General features: G+C 49.7%; 2 protein-coding genes across 4 annotated transcripts in view; one reads left to right on the top strand and one right to left on the bottom strand.

Annotated features, from left to right (window-relative positions):
- The window catches only part of RPS10 (ribosomal protein S10), a 382,514-nt gene that overhangs the window by 193,104 nt on the left and 172,031 nt on the right, over positions 1-17,379 (bottom strand). The gene's annotated exons all lie outside the window — the stretch shown is intronic.
- The window catches only part of ANKS1A (ankyrin repeat and sterile alpha motif domain containing 1A), a 69,170-nt gene that overhangs the window by 23,389 nt on the left and 28,402 nt on the right, over positions 1-17,379 (top strand). For all 3 annotated transcript variants that reach the window (XM_062595045.1, XM_062595044.1, XM_062595046.1), the window contains one exon: positions 9,086-9,152. In XM_062595045.1, the coding sequence (XP_062451029.1) occupies positions 9,086-9,152 (67 nt within the window). The remainder of the gene's footprint in view (positions 1-9,085; positions 9,153-17,379) is intronic.

The raw sequence follows: 17,379 nt of genomic DNA, 5'->3' as shown, positions 1-17,379 counted from the left end.
TGGTGATGTTGGGAGCATAAGCTGAAGCATCATAAACTAAGCCAGAAGAGCAGTTTATACACTGTCGCCACTCTAGAAATGAGATTCATGGCCCAGACCCAGATTTCCCAGCTCCGCGTTTGCAGAGCATCGCGCGAGAGCCAGCAGGTATCATCGCAGGTCGTTCTACTGCAAACACGTCGTGTTAACATTGCAGCTTCACCCCTCCGAGATCCTCTTGGGTGCTGTGATCCAGCCCTGAAGACAGGGTCAGACCAACCCCGCTGCCACGTTCAGGGACAAAATATTACTGAGCGACATTCGTTCTCCCGCTAACCGCTTTGCGTTAGGAGAAGCGGCCTGCTGGGCGCAGTAGAGAGGACGTCGTGTTTGTTGGCAGCAGCGCCTTCTACATCGCCTCCCAGGCGAACATCTCCGTGCAGGATCTGTTTGGCTTGCTGAGTGCTCCAGTCCCTGTGGCATTTTGAGCCTGCTGTGCGTTGGCTCTTGGAAAAATCCACGTTTCCTCCTCTTGGATTGGGCCCCTCTATTGTTATCTGCGCTACTGTCACTTCAAGCTGCAGTTATTGTGGATCTGCAAAATGACCCTGGGCACCTTGTTCTCACTTTGCTGAGCTGGGAAAGTTATGTATCAAGCACTTAGAAATGCAATTAGTAAACGCGAATCCACCGAAGGTGGTGGACTTCAGTTCAATGTAGCTGCCGAGGAAGGTTCTCTCAGGTGTCTTTTCATGTTGTGCTTCCCAAATATGAAGTGAGAAGCGGGAGTTGTTGAGCCAATGCAGTTACTACTGCATTGGGGAACCTGGAAAATAGAAAAGCATCAACTGAGAGGCGTTCTTGCCACTAACGGGACTTGGGGGGCTTGTGGTGTAAATTGAGTGGTATTAATTTTGAGATGCTCTAAAAAGCCAGCTGTAAGCATCCAGGCTGGCACTCCTGCACAGGGTGCTGGCTTTTGGCACCTTTGTGCAATTGCAACTTGAATCACTTGCTCTGGATTGACCTCTTCTGTCTCCTCTGGGTCTTCTACTGCATCTCCTGAGAGGTGATTCCCCTGGTCAGCAATTAAAAGAAAATCCTAAAACTTAATGAAACAGCTCTGCTTTCTCTTCCTCCCAGCAACCCCCCAAATTGCTGATTTCCTGGAAAATCCATAGAACAACTGGAAATGACTGGCAGAGTCTCTTGTTCAACTCCAGTCACTTCCTAAGTATCTGAAACAAACTTTTAACTGGATTTTCAAAGCCTAGAGAGGGAGGCTGTGTGTGCAGAAGAGATCACCTATTTTGGCAACCTCATGGTTCACATTCGATCTTAATTTCATTGTATTTGGGGTTTGTTGCTTTTGCTTTGTAGCGATGCTGGATCGTCAGAGGCGTTCTGTGATCCCCCAGCATTACTCCATCGTTGTCCGTTGACCTAACGCACTCTTTATTTTTCTCCCCTGCTTTTTATAGCTAACCCATTAGGCTGTAGTGAGACCAATCACTTTGTAATTGGTCGTGGTTTTGTATTCGAATGGGTTTCCAAACTGCAGAAGCAGTTTGCCTGTCTGTCTGTCCCTCTCTCTTAATTTAAACGAAATCTGTCCCTCCGCTCAGTTCCAGAAGCTTAGAAATAATGAAGTCGTAACCCTTGCCACTTGTGTGGAATTGCAGAAATTTGAAATGCCGATAACCTTTTAAACCCAACTATGCGAGTAGCTTTCAAGAATAAAATATGCTGCTGGAACTGCTATCTTGTCTGATGGGTTTTAGCCCTAGGCGGGTTTGTACAATAGGTTACGAACCCCTTAATAATAAGGATTTATAGTGGGAATCCTGCTGTATTCTTAATTATGCTTTTGCTGCAGGGTGACATTATAATGCATTAATACCATACGTATGGCAGATAGTGGGCCGCTTGTTTCTGTGCGGTTTTATTTAATTATAGAATTCTATCTGAGCAACGTTATTGGTCTGCGCTTGTAGTTCTTCGTTGTTTGAGTGAGCGTGCTGCCAGTTAACTTCCTTGCAACCAGGCCTCTGGGGTGATGACTTTAAGGGTTTCCCTTGCCACACGCGGAGCTAAGAACGAGACGGGTGACAGTGCCTGGTCTCAGAAATCAGGAGGAAAGATAAGCACAGGAGGCACCAGCATGGACTACTTATGCTGTCATCGGAAGATCTCAGTGTGCTTTGGTGATGCAGCAAGGTGCTGCTGCAGGTGGGACGGTGCTGCTCTTGCCTTTGGGTGAACTGCTCAACCACAAAGCATTTCACGAAGAAGAAGAGTTTGCTGCTGCCTTCGTTCCCAGAAGCAGCCTCGCTGGGGAGCTGCGCAGTGCGCGTGTGCACGTGCACAGATGCACCTTCAACTCTGAACCATCCTTAATGTTGCGTTACATGTTGCTCCCTATTTAAACTGCCCAGGTGTTAGGGGCTGCACAGGGCAGGAGAGGACAACCAGTCCCTTATGCCTCGTCCCTGATTTAACGAGCCTGAAACTGTTAAGCGGTTCTAGGGAGAACGCTTCATCGGTGTTTGAGTTCTCTAAATGCTGTCCTCCTGGAACAGCAGCCTCAGAAGGGATTTCCTTTGTATTTCAAGGCATATCTGGATTTTAGTGATGATATTTGGCTTCTCAGAAGTAGCCTCCCTGTAAGGCAGCGTGTGAGCCTGCGCGGGAGGCGTTGGAAAGGAGGAGTGCTGCGCGGGAAGGTTGCCTGACGTCGCCTGGCTTGCCTTCAGCGTGCTTCCAGCCTTCCTAGCTAACGTCTGCAAACCTGCCCTGCTGCTTGGCCTTCCTGATTTTGGCTTAAGCATATGTTTACTCTAAGCAGAGCAGTCTTGTGGGGCTCGGGTGTGAAGCCCAAGGCATTGCTGACCAGTGATGTGGGTCGTTGTCCAGAGCAGCTGGATGCTTTGGCCACCTCTCGTCCTCCCAGGGGTTGGAAGGAGGGGGGGAACTCTGCCTGTAAAGCATTTTGGGTAGGATAGCTGTAGCCTTTAGCAATAACTGGCCATCCAGATGCAGGCATGCACATGCATACCTTTTTTTTTTTTCTTTTTTTTTCCCCTCCCAGGACAACCTTGGTATGTCCTTGGCAATTACTGATGCTGCACGCAGAGACTGAGCGCAAAACTTCTGCGTTTGTTGATAGTAAATCTAAGGGGTTTTTACCTGTAAGTTAGGTTTCACTTAGCCCCTGCGAGGAGGCTGCGATAGCCAAGGATTCCCCCGGTGCAGGGTTAGTGTGACCTTCCTGGAGCACCGCTCTGCTCTGTGCTCCCTGAGTGAAGCTGCCTCTCCCTGCATGCAAACGAGTCGAGGCAGACGGCTCCTTTTGCACGAAGCTCTCCTGTCTTTTGGTGATGAAAGACCCCAGGACTCGTTAATAATCTTCTGTGTGTCTCAATGGACTTACTGGCTCCAAACTTCAGTGTTGGCTCTAGGGAGGAAAAAATCGGAAAGACCATTAAAACGGGCACCGCGGCTTCACGTCCGTCAGGGCAGGGAAGTGGACACGACGCCCATCAGGGCTGGCCGCGAGCCGCGTCCCCGCGGGGCCGCGCGTGCCGGGCTGCGCGTCCGCCCTCCTGGGAGGAAGCTCCTCGAAGGCTTCTGCGGCTCGGCCCCGCCGCCTTCCCGGAGGCCGCGGGCTTGCCCGCCCCGCGGGGCCCATCCGTCTCCGAGACCGCCGGGGGGGCGCTGGAGGATGGCGTCGGGAGCAAGGCAGCGCTTCAAGCTCTGCTTTTGCATCCTGCTCACGTAGGAAGATGTTAGCTGCTCCTGCCATGGACGCTCCGGAGCGGGGAATTACTTTGTAGGAGTCGAAATGTCCTCTGTGTCGCAAGGAGAAAAAAGGTTCAGCGTCCAGCGCGTCTTCTGCTGCCTTGGCTTTTTCTGGGCTCCTACAAACAAATACCTTTCTCTCCATTAATCAGGACTCGGTTGCTCTGGATAGTTTGTTTTAAGATAAAGTTTTGTTTTGGAGATGAATTGCCAGTTGCTATGTTTTTGTGGCTGCCTGCCTGCGTGGAAGGGCTGACCGCCTCGCCAGCCCTGGGATGACTCCTCAGCCGCACCCAGCTCCTTTTGGGGATATTCTTTTTTTTATTATTATTATTTTTTCCCCCAGCAAGGCCTATGCAAGTGTGGAATTAAATCGGTGTGCTTCAGTCTCAGTAACCACTCTAAGGCTCATCGCTGGTATTGCTTTGAGGGTTGCTGAAGGGCTCTCTCCTATTCCTGCAGAGTTCCCCCAGTTTTTCCCAATATATTTTGGTTTTATGAGTTTGTCCCTGTTCATACTTAAGGCTCTTCTTCAGGCTTGATTGATCAGAATCCTTTTGAAGGTGTGGAGGTGGCCACCCTGCTAAGTTACTCATAACTGGTGTGCTCGTATTAATTTGGGATGTAAAAGGTTTGGGGAGGCGGTATTTCCCCTGATATAAGGGGGGGGGAATATCTAAAAGCCCCACAACCTGTTTAGAGACACGTGTGATACTTCAGTGGAAAAGAACAGGTTAAGCTCAAAACCAAACTGAGTGAGCTGCAACTACGTCTGAACTGCAGCTCTATATTTAAACACAGCATTTTTGTATTTTAATAATTTACTGGGAAAGAACAACCTAAAAAACTGTGGCATATGCTATTTTCAAGATAATCTGCTTCTCAGTCCCGTCGGAGTGCTTTGCAGTGCAGTTGAGGACAAGTTGTAGAGGACCCGGGATGCTTTAAAGTGTTCGTTCTCTTTAGATTTATCTCCCTTTTCCTTCCCCTTTGCCCCCCCAAGTTTATATTCTTGTAACCTCTTAACAGTTAAATCAACATACTCTACAATGAACCTATGTTTGAGCTGGCACGTGACTCTGGGAGAGTTTTTTTTTTTTTTTTTCTTGGAGAGCGAGGGTACGAAGAGAGTCGAGGAAGCAGGACTTCCCCTGTGTTAGATAGCGCTGCCGTTTTGACTACGATATAACCTTGACTGTCTCTGGGTCGAACCAGTGTTTAGCAGCAGATGGATTGTGAGAAGTAATCAGTGCTGTGCACTTATTTCCTTACTGTTTGGTTTTATGCAATACAGAGCAACTCCCTGCATTTGAAGAAAAGTTTGTGGCTTTTTTAGCGCTGAAAAGGTATCTGCAAGCCTTTGCTGTTGTGTTTTGATTGCAGGGAGATTGATCCAGTTTGCTTTTTCAGATGTGAATGTTTGGGGCACATCCAGCTCGTGCTTGCAACTCGGTCCTTAGTGCATCTTATGTCTGGTTAATGGGGAAGACAAACTTACCTACGAGGAAGCAAAAAGGTGGGGAGAGTCACTTGGTCCTGCATCAGCCTCTCCAGAGCTGGCACAACTTGATCCTGGGGAAAAGCGCAGCCACGGAGCTGCTGTTTCATAAAATCAAGTTGCAGATTCCTCTTATCCTTACGTCATGAAAGAGCAAAACTGCACGTGGTTAAGGGTGGAAGAGGGTATTCGAGCACGGAGCACCTCTCCAGGGCGCTCTCAAGAGCGATTTCAAATAGGAGGGGGTTTGAATCTGCCTCAACAACAACATACTCTTGTGATCTTTGCCTTTCCCAGCAGTGCCAGCAGCAGTCGCTTCACGTCGCCGGAGCTCAGCCCTCGCACAGCGTAAGAGAGACATCTGCCAAGCACTTTGCCTCTGCTGCTGGGAAACCAGCTGCGGGAGTTGGGGTTGCTTAAGCAAACGCGCTTTCCTCCTCTCTGCCTCTCTGCTCTCCCTCCCCACCCATTTTTGTTTTTCTCTTGGTGGCTGGTTGTAGGAAACGCTTGGTTGGACTGACCCAAGCGATTCTCGCTCCAAATGATCGCGTGAGGTACAAGGACCTTGCAGGCTTCCAGATGGGCTGCAGTAAACATCCTTCATATGAAGATCAGTAGGTACCAGAGGAGCTCAAGCTTAGACTGTATCTTGTAGTGAAGTTAATTGACCCAAATGTTCTGAGCTTAACGGCCTTCAACTTCTGAAACATGACCCGCGTTGACCGTAAGGCCCAAACTCGACAGCAAGCCCTCTGGGCTCTGTGGCGGTATCCCAGAAATGCTGCTGTGGCTCCGATTTGGTGCTTGCCTACAAAAGTGAGTAATGCAGTCAGCACCCAAGCCGTTGGTTTTATTTGGAGATGAGGTTTATGTCGCACCATCCCCCTGCTTCCCTCCGGCATTGCATGGTCTTTATGTATTGGCGATGCATAAAGGCGTCGTGGGTTTTCCCGGCTTCACTGGAGAGGAGTGTTGGCTGCTTCGGAGAGGCAAAAGCAAGCGTTTCGTGCTGAAATGGTGACCAGCAAAAAACAAAATACACATCATGAGGCTTTGGGTTTCAGTCGATAACCTCCACTGAAGCAATTAATGCTTCTCCCTCGTTGCCTGCAGGCTCGAGCAGAAACCGCTGCGTCGCTCGTGCTTCCTTCAGGCTCCACCGCAGCTCCTGCAAAATTCCTGAGAACGGGACTCGAGGGCTGCACGTGGAGGGAAGGCAACCGTCGGAGACCCCTTGAACCGAGGGAGGCGGTTCAGAGGCGTGTTTGCAATGGAAGCATCGCAGGACAGGCTGTAGTTTCCCTTTTTTCTCCCCTCTTAGCCAGTTCCTGCTTAGCTGACTCCACACTCCTCTTGTCAGTACTGCAGAGTTGCCAATTTATGTGACAGCCTTGGGCTGGCTGAAAAAGACTTTTTTTTTTCCCCTCTCCTCACCCCTAGTTATCAAAGCTGTATTTCTTGGGCTTCCTTATTTGGCTGCAATAGCAAGATCAGATGACACGATGACTAGCCCAGTAAGTTTTTATCTGAAGGAAAGGCTACTGATGGAAGCTGTTGCAAAATCAGCCACCCTGTTCGCCTGTGATTTTATATTGGTCATTTAAGGACTGTCTTTGTCTGCTTGAAATCAGCCTGTTTTTGCCTGCTGGCCTCATCCTTTTCAGTGCATCCTTTGAAATTTGAGGGCAAAACACCAAATTTCTTTCTTATGCAAATGGCTTGTAGTTTTTGATTCAAGTTCTAAATGACTTGTCCTTTGCAAATAAGTCTCCAAGCTCCAGGTTATCGGTTCTCCTTTCACCTTTTTTTTATCCTCCTCCAAAATAAGGATCTGATCACCAGTCCTGCTGCTTTGTTAGGAACTGTGTTAACCCTTGTAGTTTTTTTCTCTTTATTTTTTTTTGTCTGGCTCTGTCGGGACCTCTGTAACCTTGTCCAGAGCCAGGCATCAGAGTCAGGGAGCTCCCAGGGATTTTAGCAAAAATTTGAGTTACAGTTGTTTGGGCAGAAGAACAATAAATAATTGTCCTGTAAGTGTTGCAGGAGAGCGTGCCGTGTATTCACTATTTCCAAAACACTCCTTTTAACTGAAATCTCATTTCAGAACATACTTTGCTTTTTTTCCCCTATGCATTTGATCCCCCCCCCAATCTCACAGTAAACTACATTCACTGTATCTCTAGCACGGTAGGAATACTCATCCTCATGGTTTTCTAGAGGCGGAGAAGCCGCCCGTCCTTTAATGACCCATCCGTAGGCTGCTTGAATGACTTCTCCCTGGGGAGATTTACTGCTGCTGCCCCCCCCAAGCAGGGAGGGCTTTACAGGAGACCCGGCTCGGCGGGAGCCTTTCAGGACCCCTTTCCTCATCCGAAGATCCCCTAACGGAGCGCAGCTCCGAGCGCCTGTCGTTTTGGGCCGGCGGGCGAGCTCGAGGCTGGCCGTGGCGTTGCCGGGGTCCCGCTCGCGGGCCGCCCGGCTGCCCTCGGAGGCTGGGGCACGAGCTCCGGGAAAGCGTGCGCTCCTTCCCCAGACCTATTCTTACAGCCTAAAAGAAATAGTTGTGCAAGACTCTCTTCCTCCCCTGGTGCCAGCGTGCATCGGCTTCCCGTTGGCATCTCGGGGGTGTTTTTTTGAGCAATTTCTATTCGGGAATCTCCCAGGGGCTTATTTTATTTCATTTTCTACTCAGTTTATAGATTGAAGACCAGGGTAAGCAATTGTACCTGAGCCTCTCAAGCGTCTCGTTGCTCTTCGAGAAATAGGAGGCTCTAATTGTCTAATGCTCTAGATTATTGAAAATTCTGAACTGTGATTTATCGACTCTTTCAGCTTAACAAAATTAACCTAGCAGTTGTTGCTGTGGGTTTTCCCTCTGCAGCGTTGTGTTAGATGGTCACAATTTACAAAATCTGCTCAAGGATTGTTTTTTTTTGAAAAGTTTTTATTCACTTTATTAAGACAATCTAGTGTAAAACTTCTATTGGGTTGTATGAAAATTGCAACTTATATTGTATTTGCCACTATTATTTTTTTTAATCACTTATTTCCAACTCTTAACTGGACTTGCGAAGACACCATCTATGCAATAGTTTTGACCTTTTTTTCCTAACTGCATGAGGTTTGCCTTGAGCTGCTAACTTCGAACTGCTTAAATCAGGGAATGAAATTGTCTTTAGCTCCCTCTCCTGGGTAGTTAAGGCATTTGCCCCCATGATGTTGCTGCTTTTGCAAACTTCATCTCTTTCTAAGCATCTTTGTGCGCAGTGGAAGTAGTAAGGAGCAGAAGCTACCTGACTAGGATTGGGGAATGTGATTAAAAAAAAAAAAAGAAAAAAAGAAAAAAAGAAAAAGAAATGTAATAAATAAGCAAAAGCCAAGCCTCGCAGCCTGAGCTGGAGCCAGGCTTACCTTGCGCATGCCGTGAAAGAGCTGGAGACCTGCATTTCTTGGGCTTTGCTGCTGGTGAAGGAGGGGCTGCACGTCTGTACAGGGTGAGCTCAGGAGTTTGGGGCTGCTCTTCCTCTGAATTTCATGCTCCGGGGGGGTTGGGTTTCTCGGAGCCGTTTTCTTTTCAGGCCCTGGGAAGCTGTGGAGGGGAAGGCTCTGCAGAGTCCTGGCCTCTATGGCCCTTCTGAGCAATCCTCAAGATGACTTTTCCAGGCTAGGTGTTAAGATCAGCCTTTCTGAGCCAGGGTTATCTTAACTTCCTTGCCTGGGTCTCTTCAGCATCCGCATGGCAGGTGAAATCTCAGGGCTGTCTTCAACGCTTTCTGAGTAACGCTGCATGTGCTTTTTCTTTGTTTTCAGATTGAGAAAATCATGAGTTCCATCGGCGAAGGCATTGACTTTTCTCAGGAACAGCAGAGGATCTCAGGTAGCGTACCCAGCTTGCGTGTGTGTCTCTGTGTTTTCATATAGAGCACAGCGAGGTCCTGGCTGTGGTCTTCAGCCTGATGGCCGTGGTGGGGGAACTCTGGTTGCTCTTGTGTTTATTAGTACTCACCCAGTGTCTTTGGTGTGGGTGTGTAGGGTGTCTTGCTTCTTGAGACTGGCTGCCTCTTTAAATTTTGGAATTTAGTATTGCTGTTTAAGATACCATTAATTCAGAGATAATTTTGCATCTTCAAATAACTTCGAGCAAACGCTTATTGCTGGGACTTGTGGCTTCTGATACCTTGAGTGATTCCTTACAGCCCTTCCCTCAAGGTGGGTAAGGTCTCAGGATGGCTCCTTCCGTGCAGAGATGACAACCGTTGGCTTGTGCGAGTGGCCTGGGGTGCTGCTTGTGCTCTTCTGCGAGTCTGAAGGAGTAAATCAGCTCTTGAATGGCTGGCTCATTGCACCCTTTCCCACAGCTCAATAACCAGGGTGTTCTGATACTTAACTTCACAACTAGTTTGCTCATTGTGCAGGAAGAGAATCAGGTTTTCCATGCTCAAGAAAAATCTTAATTTGCAGCTGAAAGTTGTAAAGTCTCCGGCCAGTATCCTAGGGATAGAAAGCTCTGCTGATCTCCTTGCTCCTACAATTACTGTTGTTCTCAACATAGCCCCTGCGAAAGTCAAACCAACTGCTTGCTATTCTGTCCTGCCTTTTGTAATATGCTTGTCTCAAGTTTCCATTCTTCTGTGGTGGATGGTGGAAAACAACAAAATTGTCTTTAAGCAGTCAGTTTGAAACAGAGCTGCTGTATATTTGTCTGCTGGCAGGTCTCAGAGTCCCCGCAACAATCTTGTTTTTGTTTCAAATACACAATGCAGTAGCAAGATGCTCTTTTCTGACATTTTTGGTTGCCTAAATGCAGAGCTGTGCTCTTCAGAGATCAGAGCATTTTTTTTTTAACTCTCAGCACTTCAGGATTTTGTGCCTTGTTTTGTAAAATTAGTTCTACCTGTTTTTCTTTAAGGTTCACAAAATCCTTTCAAGTTCTGGATGATGGAATGGGAATTTTGTGTTCAGAATTGTTGTACATCAGAGTCACTGCAGTCAGGATTTTTCCATATATGCAAGAATATTTTCTGTATTTAAGCACATCTCAGATCTGTGGTATGGTTGGTTTTAATGCCCCTAACCACCACCTAGGAGGAGAGATATTTTTCCCTTTCTTCCCTTTTCCAGGCTGTGCTGGGTGTTGGGTCTCCCTCATGTTTTCCGGACACTACTGCCATGTCCCTTGGAAGGTCAGAGAGGACACTGATGCTCTAACCTAGCAGATGAACCCTGCTTTAGGGAGGGACTAAAATTAGCCATTATGAGGCCTCTCGTGTAAGCAGTTCCATGGGCACTTTTTTTTTTTTTCCTGTATCAGATTAGGAAATGAAAAAAAAAATAGCCTGCTCACAGCCTCTTGAACGTCTCATGGTCTTAAGCCAGCACAGAGGTAAGGAAGAACGGCGTTGTAGTTGTCGCTAGCCTGGGCTTCGGAGTTGGTGTTTGGCTCTGGCCAGATTCCCTTGACCTCTGCTTTCGTCCCCGTGCAGCGCCGTCGCTGAGGCCAGCCTCAGTTTACCGTGGGCGCTTGTACGGTCTGAGTCTCAGCTGGAGCTTTTGGGCGGCGGATCCCCGACAAGGTTTGGGTGCTCTGGAGGAGCGTCTTGGGCACACGGAGCTGCTTCTGCTGCCTGACCTGATGTGGAAAGTCCAGAGGAGCTGGAGCGTTCCAGAGTTTTCCAGCGAAGCTACTGTTTTTCTGCAACCCATAAAGTGCATTTGCCAGAATATTTTTGTATATCCTAGTTGTTCACCCAATAGAATTGCCCCCTTGTAGCTCCAAATCAGATAAAACTTTGTGATTTCCTTCTTTTCTTATAGAAAAATATTTTAGCTGTATGCTTCTGTGGCCTTGAAGCAGTTTTATTAATTTTACCTTTTATAAATAGTGTGTGTGGTGATTTAGTGGTGCATTTTGTCTTCGCCTTTTCTAATTTCCATAAAAAGGTGAAGGAGGAATCTTAGTGTCATTTGGTGCATTGATTTTCCTCAAACAGTGCAAGCATTAAGAGCCTCCACCGGCCATGTTTGCAACTGTTATAACTCTTATCTCCGCAATGCAGCATTGGAGCAACAGGAGAGGACACCGGGTTAAAACGCTTTCGTTTTCATAAATGTTATAAGTACAGGAGGCTGGGGCTTGGGGAATTGAGAGCTCTGCGCCGAGCTTGTGTTCAGGATCCAGACTAGAAAAATGACATCAGGACCGAGCCCTAGTTTAAAAAAAAAAAAAATCTTCCTTCGATGCTCAATATTACGGCCTCGTTGCGTGCTTGGAGCTGCACGTTGGATCAGTCGTGTTTTGCAGTTCTACCAGCTTTTGCCGGAATTTCCCCAAGTTCGCTCCCTTTGCAGATAATCTATACTTTTTTTTTTTCCTCCTTTCTTTGAGGAAAGCACGTGTGAAGGGAAGGTGAAACAGAGGAAGGAGGCTGTGATATCTGTGCGGGCGCCCCGGAGACTTTTCTGCACTGTTCACAGGCTGGGGAAAAATCGTACTCCTTTCCCAGCCTGCTGTCCCAATGCTTCGACGTTGCTAAGCGCTGCTCGGGAGGTTTGGTTTCATTCTGCTCTTCCCAAGGTGCAGTTGCACTCTGGAAATCGGCAGCTTGTTGACAGACCCGTCCGCTCGGCGGCTGCGGGCTGAGCTGCCGGCCTTGGGGCACGTCGTCTCCCCTGCGCGGTGCAGCGGAGGCTGCAGCCTTCAAAGGAGGAGATAATTGCACGGCTTTAATGGTGCCTTTTGAAACTGGGGCTGTTTGTAGTGAAACGTGGCACTCAGAACCCGATGGAATAGATGCCGGTGAACTTTGCCGTCTGGGGCTGGAAGTGCCTGAATGCCATGCGCTGCTCAAGGGTTTTAGAAAATTGAAATGTCTCTCAACAGTGTTGCTGTAGGAGATGCTTTCAGGTGGCGAGACGGGTTCAGCTGCGGCTCTCCTGTCCTCTGCTGCGTGTCTGAGCTGCCGAAGGGCCGCGGTCAGGACAGCAAGGAGCTGCCCCCAGCCTTGTCCCCGAGCCTCTGGGACTTCCCTGGGCAGAGCCTAACGTCTGCTGCTCGGCCGTCTCTGCGAGAGCAGCGGCTGTGCTGGGAGCAGAGCCTGAGCCGATGCTGGCCGCCGGCCGGGGCGGCTCTTGGCTGGGTTAGCTTTGGCGTGCTCCTGAATTTGGGTGATGCTGGGCTTTCCCTAAGCACAGCTGTAGGCATTGACATCTGCTAAGCAAGACTGCTTGTGGCTGAACGCTCTCTTTAAATTTTTCATCCCTAAACTGTTGTATGTAGACTGCTTTAAACAGGTAGCATCCCCTCTTGATGGGATGCTGGCAAGCATCCGTACACGCTCGCTGTGGTAAACCTCATCTTGTGTCCGTCTGTCCATCTGGGCTTTTGCACGTGGAGGGCTCCAGCGTGCAACCCTGTGGGAGTTCAACCTGCTCCTTAGGGCTCGGGCTTCCTAGGGTCTGATGGCTTTGCAGTGCGGCGTGGCGTGGGATGGGGGATCCGCTCTAATGCCAGGGCAAGCGTTCAGCCTGCGACGTTGTGCCGAGCCCTCCCTCCCCGCGATGGGCCGCGGCTGTGGCAGCGTGCACGAGCGAGCAATCGCTATCGTTGGTGAAAGCCCGACGTGGAGGGGAGAGGAGGAGCTTTCGCTCCAGCAGACGCTGCTGCTGTGCAGGGAGCTGTCAGCAAAATGGACACCCGTCTCCTGGAAGCAGGCGGACCCAGGAGCCACGCGGCCGCGGGTCGTGTCTTTTCCTGCAGGCTGGGCTGCCCGGCCCTTGGGTCGGGGCCCCTCTTACGCACGCCAGCCGTACGTACGCAGCTGGAGTCGCAGCGTTTCTCCCTGCTTCTCTTTCCTTTCCTGGGAACGTGGCTAGCCAGAAGGTGGGAAATGCTTTGCCAGCCTCTTGCTGTAAGGAGGCGAGTGTGTCCTGGGGCATGTGAACTGTTACCTTTTCATCTTTGCAGCTCTTAACTTTTGCTTCTCAGGCCTTTGGGACTGTTTGAATCGTTCAGGTCCTATCACAAATGAGCAGGGAGCTGCAAGGAGCTTTCCATGTGCTCTCACGTCCCTGGAACGAGACAGCCTTTGAGGGTACCGGAGCTCCTGACTCAAGTTTTGTGTCTGGGGTTGCTGATTTGCCTGTGAAAGTAAGCTGCCTTGCTTGGCTGTGGAGTTAAATATGTTTGGAGTCTGTTTATTAAGCACTTATTGCATATATCTGCCTTGGATTTAGGTGAAGCGAAGACCCTTGGAGTCGTGCTGCTGGCACGTTAGCCCAGGGCCTGAGACACTTGGCTTCAGGTCCCTGCTACGCCCCAGATTCCCCATGCAACTTTGGGCACATAGCTGGCTTCTGTACCGTCGATCCCTCCCCTGCGAAAAACAGCAGCAGCACTTCCACGTCTTGCCCTGGCATCACGGATGAACACGTTAACTTCTCAGGCCCTTGGATATTAAGATGATTTAATGTATCCTGACATCTTTATAGAATTTAAGGTTAGAGTCTATTTCCTGACCAGCAGGTTTGTCCCTCTGATTTCCTGGTGGAGCATGCAAGGAAGTCTTCCAAATGTATTTCTCTGGCTGAAACCCAAGAGCAGGGTAGCCCAGGTGAGGGGAGAAGTCTGTTGGCTGAAGCATTTGCTGAACTGTGTTTATAAGCCTGCTTTGGAGGGTGAGTGATCAAGGAGCAGCATCTCTTAGGGATGCTGTACACCACCTAACCTCTGCCTTAAAGAGTTTTTGCTGGGGAGCAGAGCGCTGTGTATTTGGCCTCAGTGACTTAGCCTGAGGTCTGTGTCTCTGTACACGGGTGATTTGCACTCGTGCATTTATCTATCTTCAGCAACCTACTTCTGATCCTCTCTCCCTCCTGGACGTGGGTCGGAGGGGTTAGGGGAGCGCAACTCTTGCGGCAGCCGCTCAGTCCTGTTGCGCTGCTGCTCCTCGTAGCACCGCTGGCATTGCCAGCAAGACCTGTGCTGCCCGCTGGGGTCCCCCGATCCCCCGAAACGGAGCTGAGGGCTCTCTGCTCACGGGATCAGCCTGACGCAGGTGGAGACCTGCTGCGTCGGGCAGGGAATGCGTTTGGGGCTTGGCGAGTTAACTCTTGAGACGTGAGAAACGTGCTTGGTGTTTTACTGGGCGAGAGAGGGGGAAATTGTTAGCAATCCGCATGAGGCTCGTCGGCTGTCGTTCCGGCAAGGCTGGATGCTGGCCCCGTTTCTCACATCTGAGAACGTTAATAACTGACTTGGTTCTCCCTGCCTGTCCATCGGGGCTAGCTTTACTCCATCCACTGCTTTGCCCCCCTCCATTCCCACCCCCAGCATCATTGTAGAGATAGGATTCCTCAAATTTGGAGCATGAGAAAGGAGGATGGAGCTGACTTGCCTGAAGACTAGCATTTGCTTTAGTCAGAAGTTGCGGTCAGGCTCATGCCGGGGGTGGCACGGTGCCTGGGGTTCGTTTACTCCTGTGTCACCCTTGTACCGCGCATGTTTTGGACATGTCTGTTCTCAGCCTAAGCAAGCAGGTTCTTTGCATTTGTGTTTTGCTTTTTCAAGTTAACCCACTCTTCCTCCCCCCATGCAATCTCCCTACTCCACTTTGCCTTGATTTGAAGTGGTTTCAAAACTGGAAAACCTGAAGTTGGTGTCGCTGTAGATTTCCCCTGTAAAAGAAGAAATGTATATACAAGTGTACAAAAGGCTGTGTAGTAAATGTTTGTTGCAAAAGCAGATTCAGGAGTTCAGAGGAAGGAATTGCTGTGGTTTCATTCCCCTTACCAATACTCCATCTGCTTCCAGAAATGCTGTAGTAGGCAGCAAACAGTTTCCACACCTCTCTCTCGATAAATTAATTTTGAGGCAGCCACAAATCACTTTGAACTGTCAAAGCGAACCTGTAACGTCATTTTTTTTTGCAAACTCATGCTGTTGTAGTCCATCATCGAGTAAATATTGAGAAGTCGGTAATTTCCATTCGAGAGTTACAAAGCTGCTGCCTCCCTCCCCTCTGCTGCAGCTTCTGCCGTGAAGGCTGATCGCTGCTTGTACAGTGGATGGAAAAGCTGGGAGGGGTAAGAGGATGAGGAGAAGGGAGGGACAGGCAATGCGAGAGCAGGAGACAGGGCTGAGAGTGGAGCAGCAAGCGTGGAGCTCGCTGCCTTCAGACAAAGCACTCTGCCGCAGCTCTCCGCAAGGACACACAATTGCCTGGTAGAAGGACACGACTCTCCGGCCACTCGCGGATCGCCAGGAAGGAAGGATGGAGACCGTGGCCAAGCAGGAGCTTGTTGCATAAATTCCAGGTTTAGATGCTGCCCTGCTGCATGGGCTGCGTTAGGGAAGGGAGACGGAAAGCTTCCGCGCTCTCTGCGTCTCTCGTGCTGCAGCGTGCACTGGAAAGACCGGCCGGCTCTCGTGAACCCGCCGCGCGCGGCTCACCTGGTGGAGGAGCTCTCCTGTGGATCAGAGCAGCAGGATCCTGTGTCCCACGAATTTCCAGATCACGCCGTGAGCTCTGTGTCATGCCGCTGTTGCAGCAGGGCGGGGGTGGGAAGGATGGCTTGGAAGGTACCAAACAGCTTCACCTGACCTGAAGGTTTAAAGAAAGCAAAATTGGTTTTCCTGGTCATCTTCTTTTCTGTGCATATACCCTTGAAACACAGACGTGCTAAGATGCCTGCAAGAATTCTGCATGTCTTGCATACCAAATTATCTGAGCCCTGATGAAAAGGAGATCTCTGAACTTTTCTTATTGTATCTAAGGTCTCAAGCTTTGCTAGAGGAAAGTAACAAGTCGCTGGACTCTCTTCCCAGGGGTGAGGGAAGGGGAGCTTGCCTGCACAGCTTTGTAGGGTGTTGGCAAGAATCTCATTTATCAAAAACTGAAAGGAGGTGCCAGGGCATGTCTTGGACTTAAGCTGCTGCAGGAAGAGGAGTGAGTGTGCTTGCATTTGGTCTCTTTTTTATTGTGGTGTGGTTTGGAAGCACGGAAGTCAAATGCCTCCTTCTCCAGAGCTGCTCCTGCGTGAGTGAGGGGCTCAGATGTAGCACCTTCATTTAGCTGAAGAAAACGAAGGAAGGGCAAATACAAGCATGCACCGAGCACCTGGCAGGACCGAATGTACTGAGTGAAAAACGTACCGATTCCTCTCTGTTGCCGTCACCCGACGCAGTGCTGTAGTTAGACTTTCCAGCGTAGACAGCCAGCCCGGTCCGAGCAGTACGCTAAAATGCCGTGCTTCCAGATAGGCAGTAAAATGACAGTGCCAGGACTCGCAGACTTGTGCTCGGTGTTGCTCACGCCTCTGCTCCTCCTGACACAATAACAGAGAGGGAAAAACCCTTACCATGGTTTGCCTCTTTCAGGACTGCTTGGGGAAAAAAAGTATAAGCCCTTCTTTTCTTCTGCTGCAGTTTGTGTGCTTTTTTTGTCTTGCATGTCTTCCTGTGGACAGCTGCTCTCTAGTCTGGCTTCTGCTGCTTTTCTGAAAGCCCGTCGTGTCTGTCTGTGTCTCGGCTGCATGAAGATGTATTTTCTCTCTAGCTGCTTTGTGCCTCCGTTGCTGCCGGCCCTCTCCGCTGGCCCGCTGCGCGGGGTAACGCATCCGAAGTTGCATGGACGAGAGGACCTGCCCGGCTCTGCGCGCTTGTGAGCAGCTCTGCTCCATTCCCTCACACCTGCGACTCCTGCTGGGAATGCCGCGGGGAAAAGCGTGCTGCCCTCCTCCCGCCCCCTTCGGATGAGCCAAGGAGTGGATCAGCATCCCTGCGGGGTTGGGCTTCATATGTTTGCCTGGCAAGAAATTCGCCCGAGCCCTGAAAGCAGTGCATGTGATGTCGTGGTCCCAGGAGCGCTTCTAAACAGTTTGCTCGGGCAAGGTTGCTTTTTTTTTTTTTTTTTGAGTGTTAACTGGGATACAAATTAAACCCGAAACCCGGGGAGGCACTGGAATTTTGTTGTCCATGCTCTGTGCGCACAAGAGGAATTGTCTGCCAGCTGATCTGTTGTACTCTGAGCATAATTTTTTGAGTTCCTTTATGGTAATGACTATGATGTGGCAATGCCATCTGTCTTCCTCAGAGTGCCGCTGCTACC

The sequence above is a fragment of the Rhea pennata genome, chromosome 25 (assembly GCF_028389875.1).
Source record: "Rhea pennata isolate bPtePen1 chromosome 25, bPtePen1.pri, whole genome shotgun sequence".
NCBI classification, from domain to species: domain Eukaryota; kingdom Metazoa; phylum Chordata; class Aves; order Rheiformes; family Rheidae; genus Rhea; species Rhea pennata.
The sequence above is the reverse complement of the archived record's forward strand: the minus strand, read 5'-3'. Positions and strand labels throughout refer to the sequence as shown.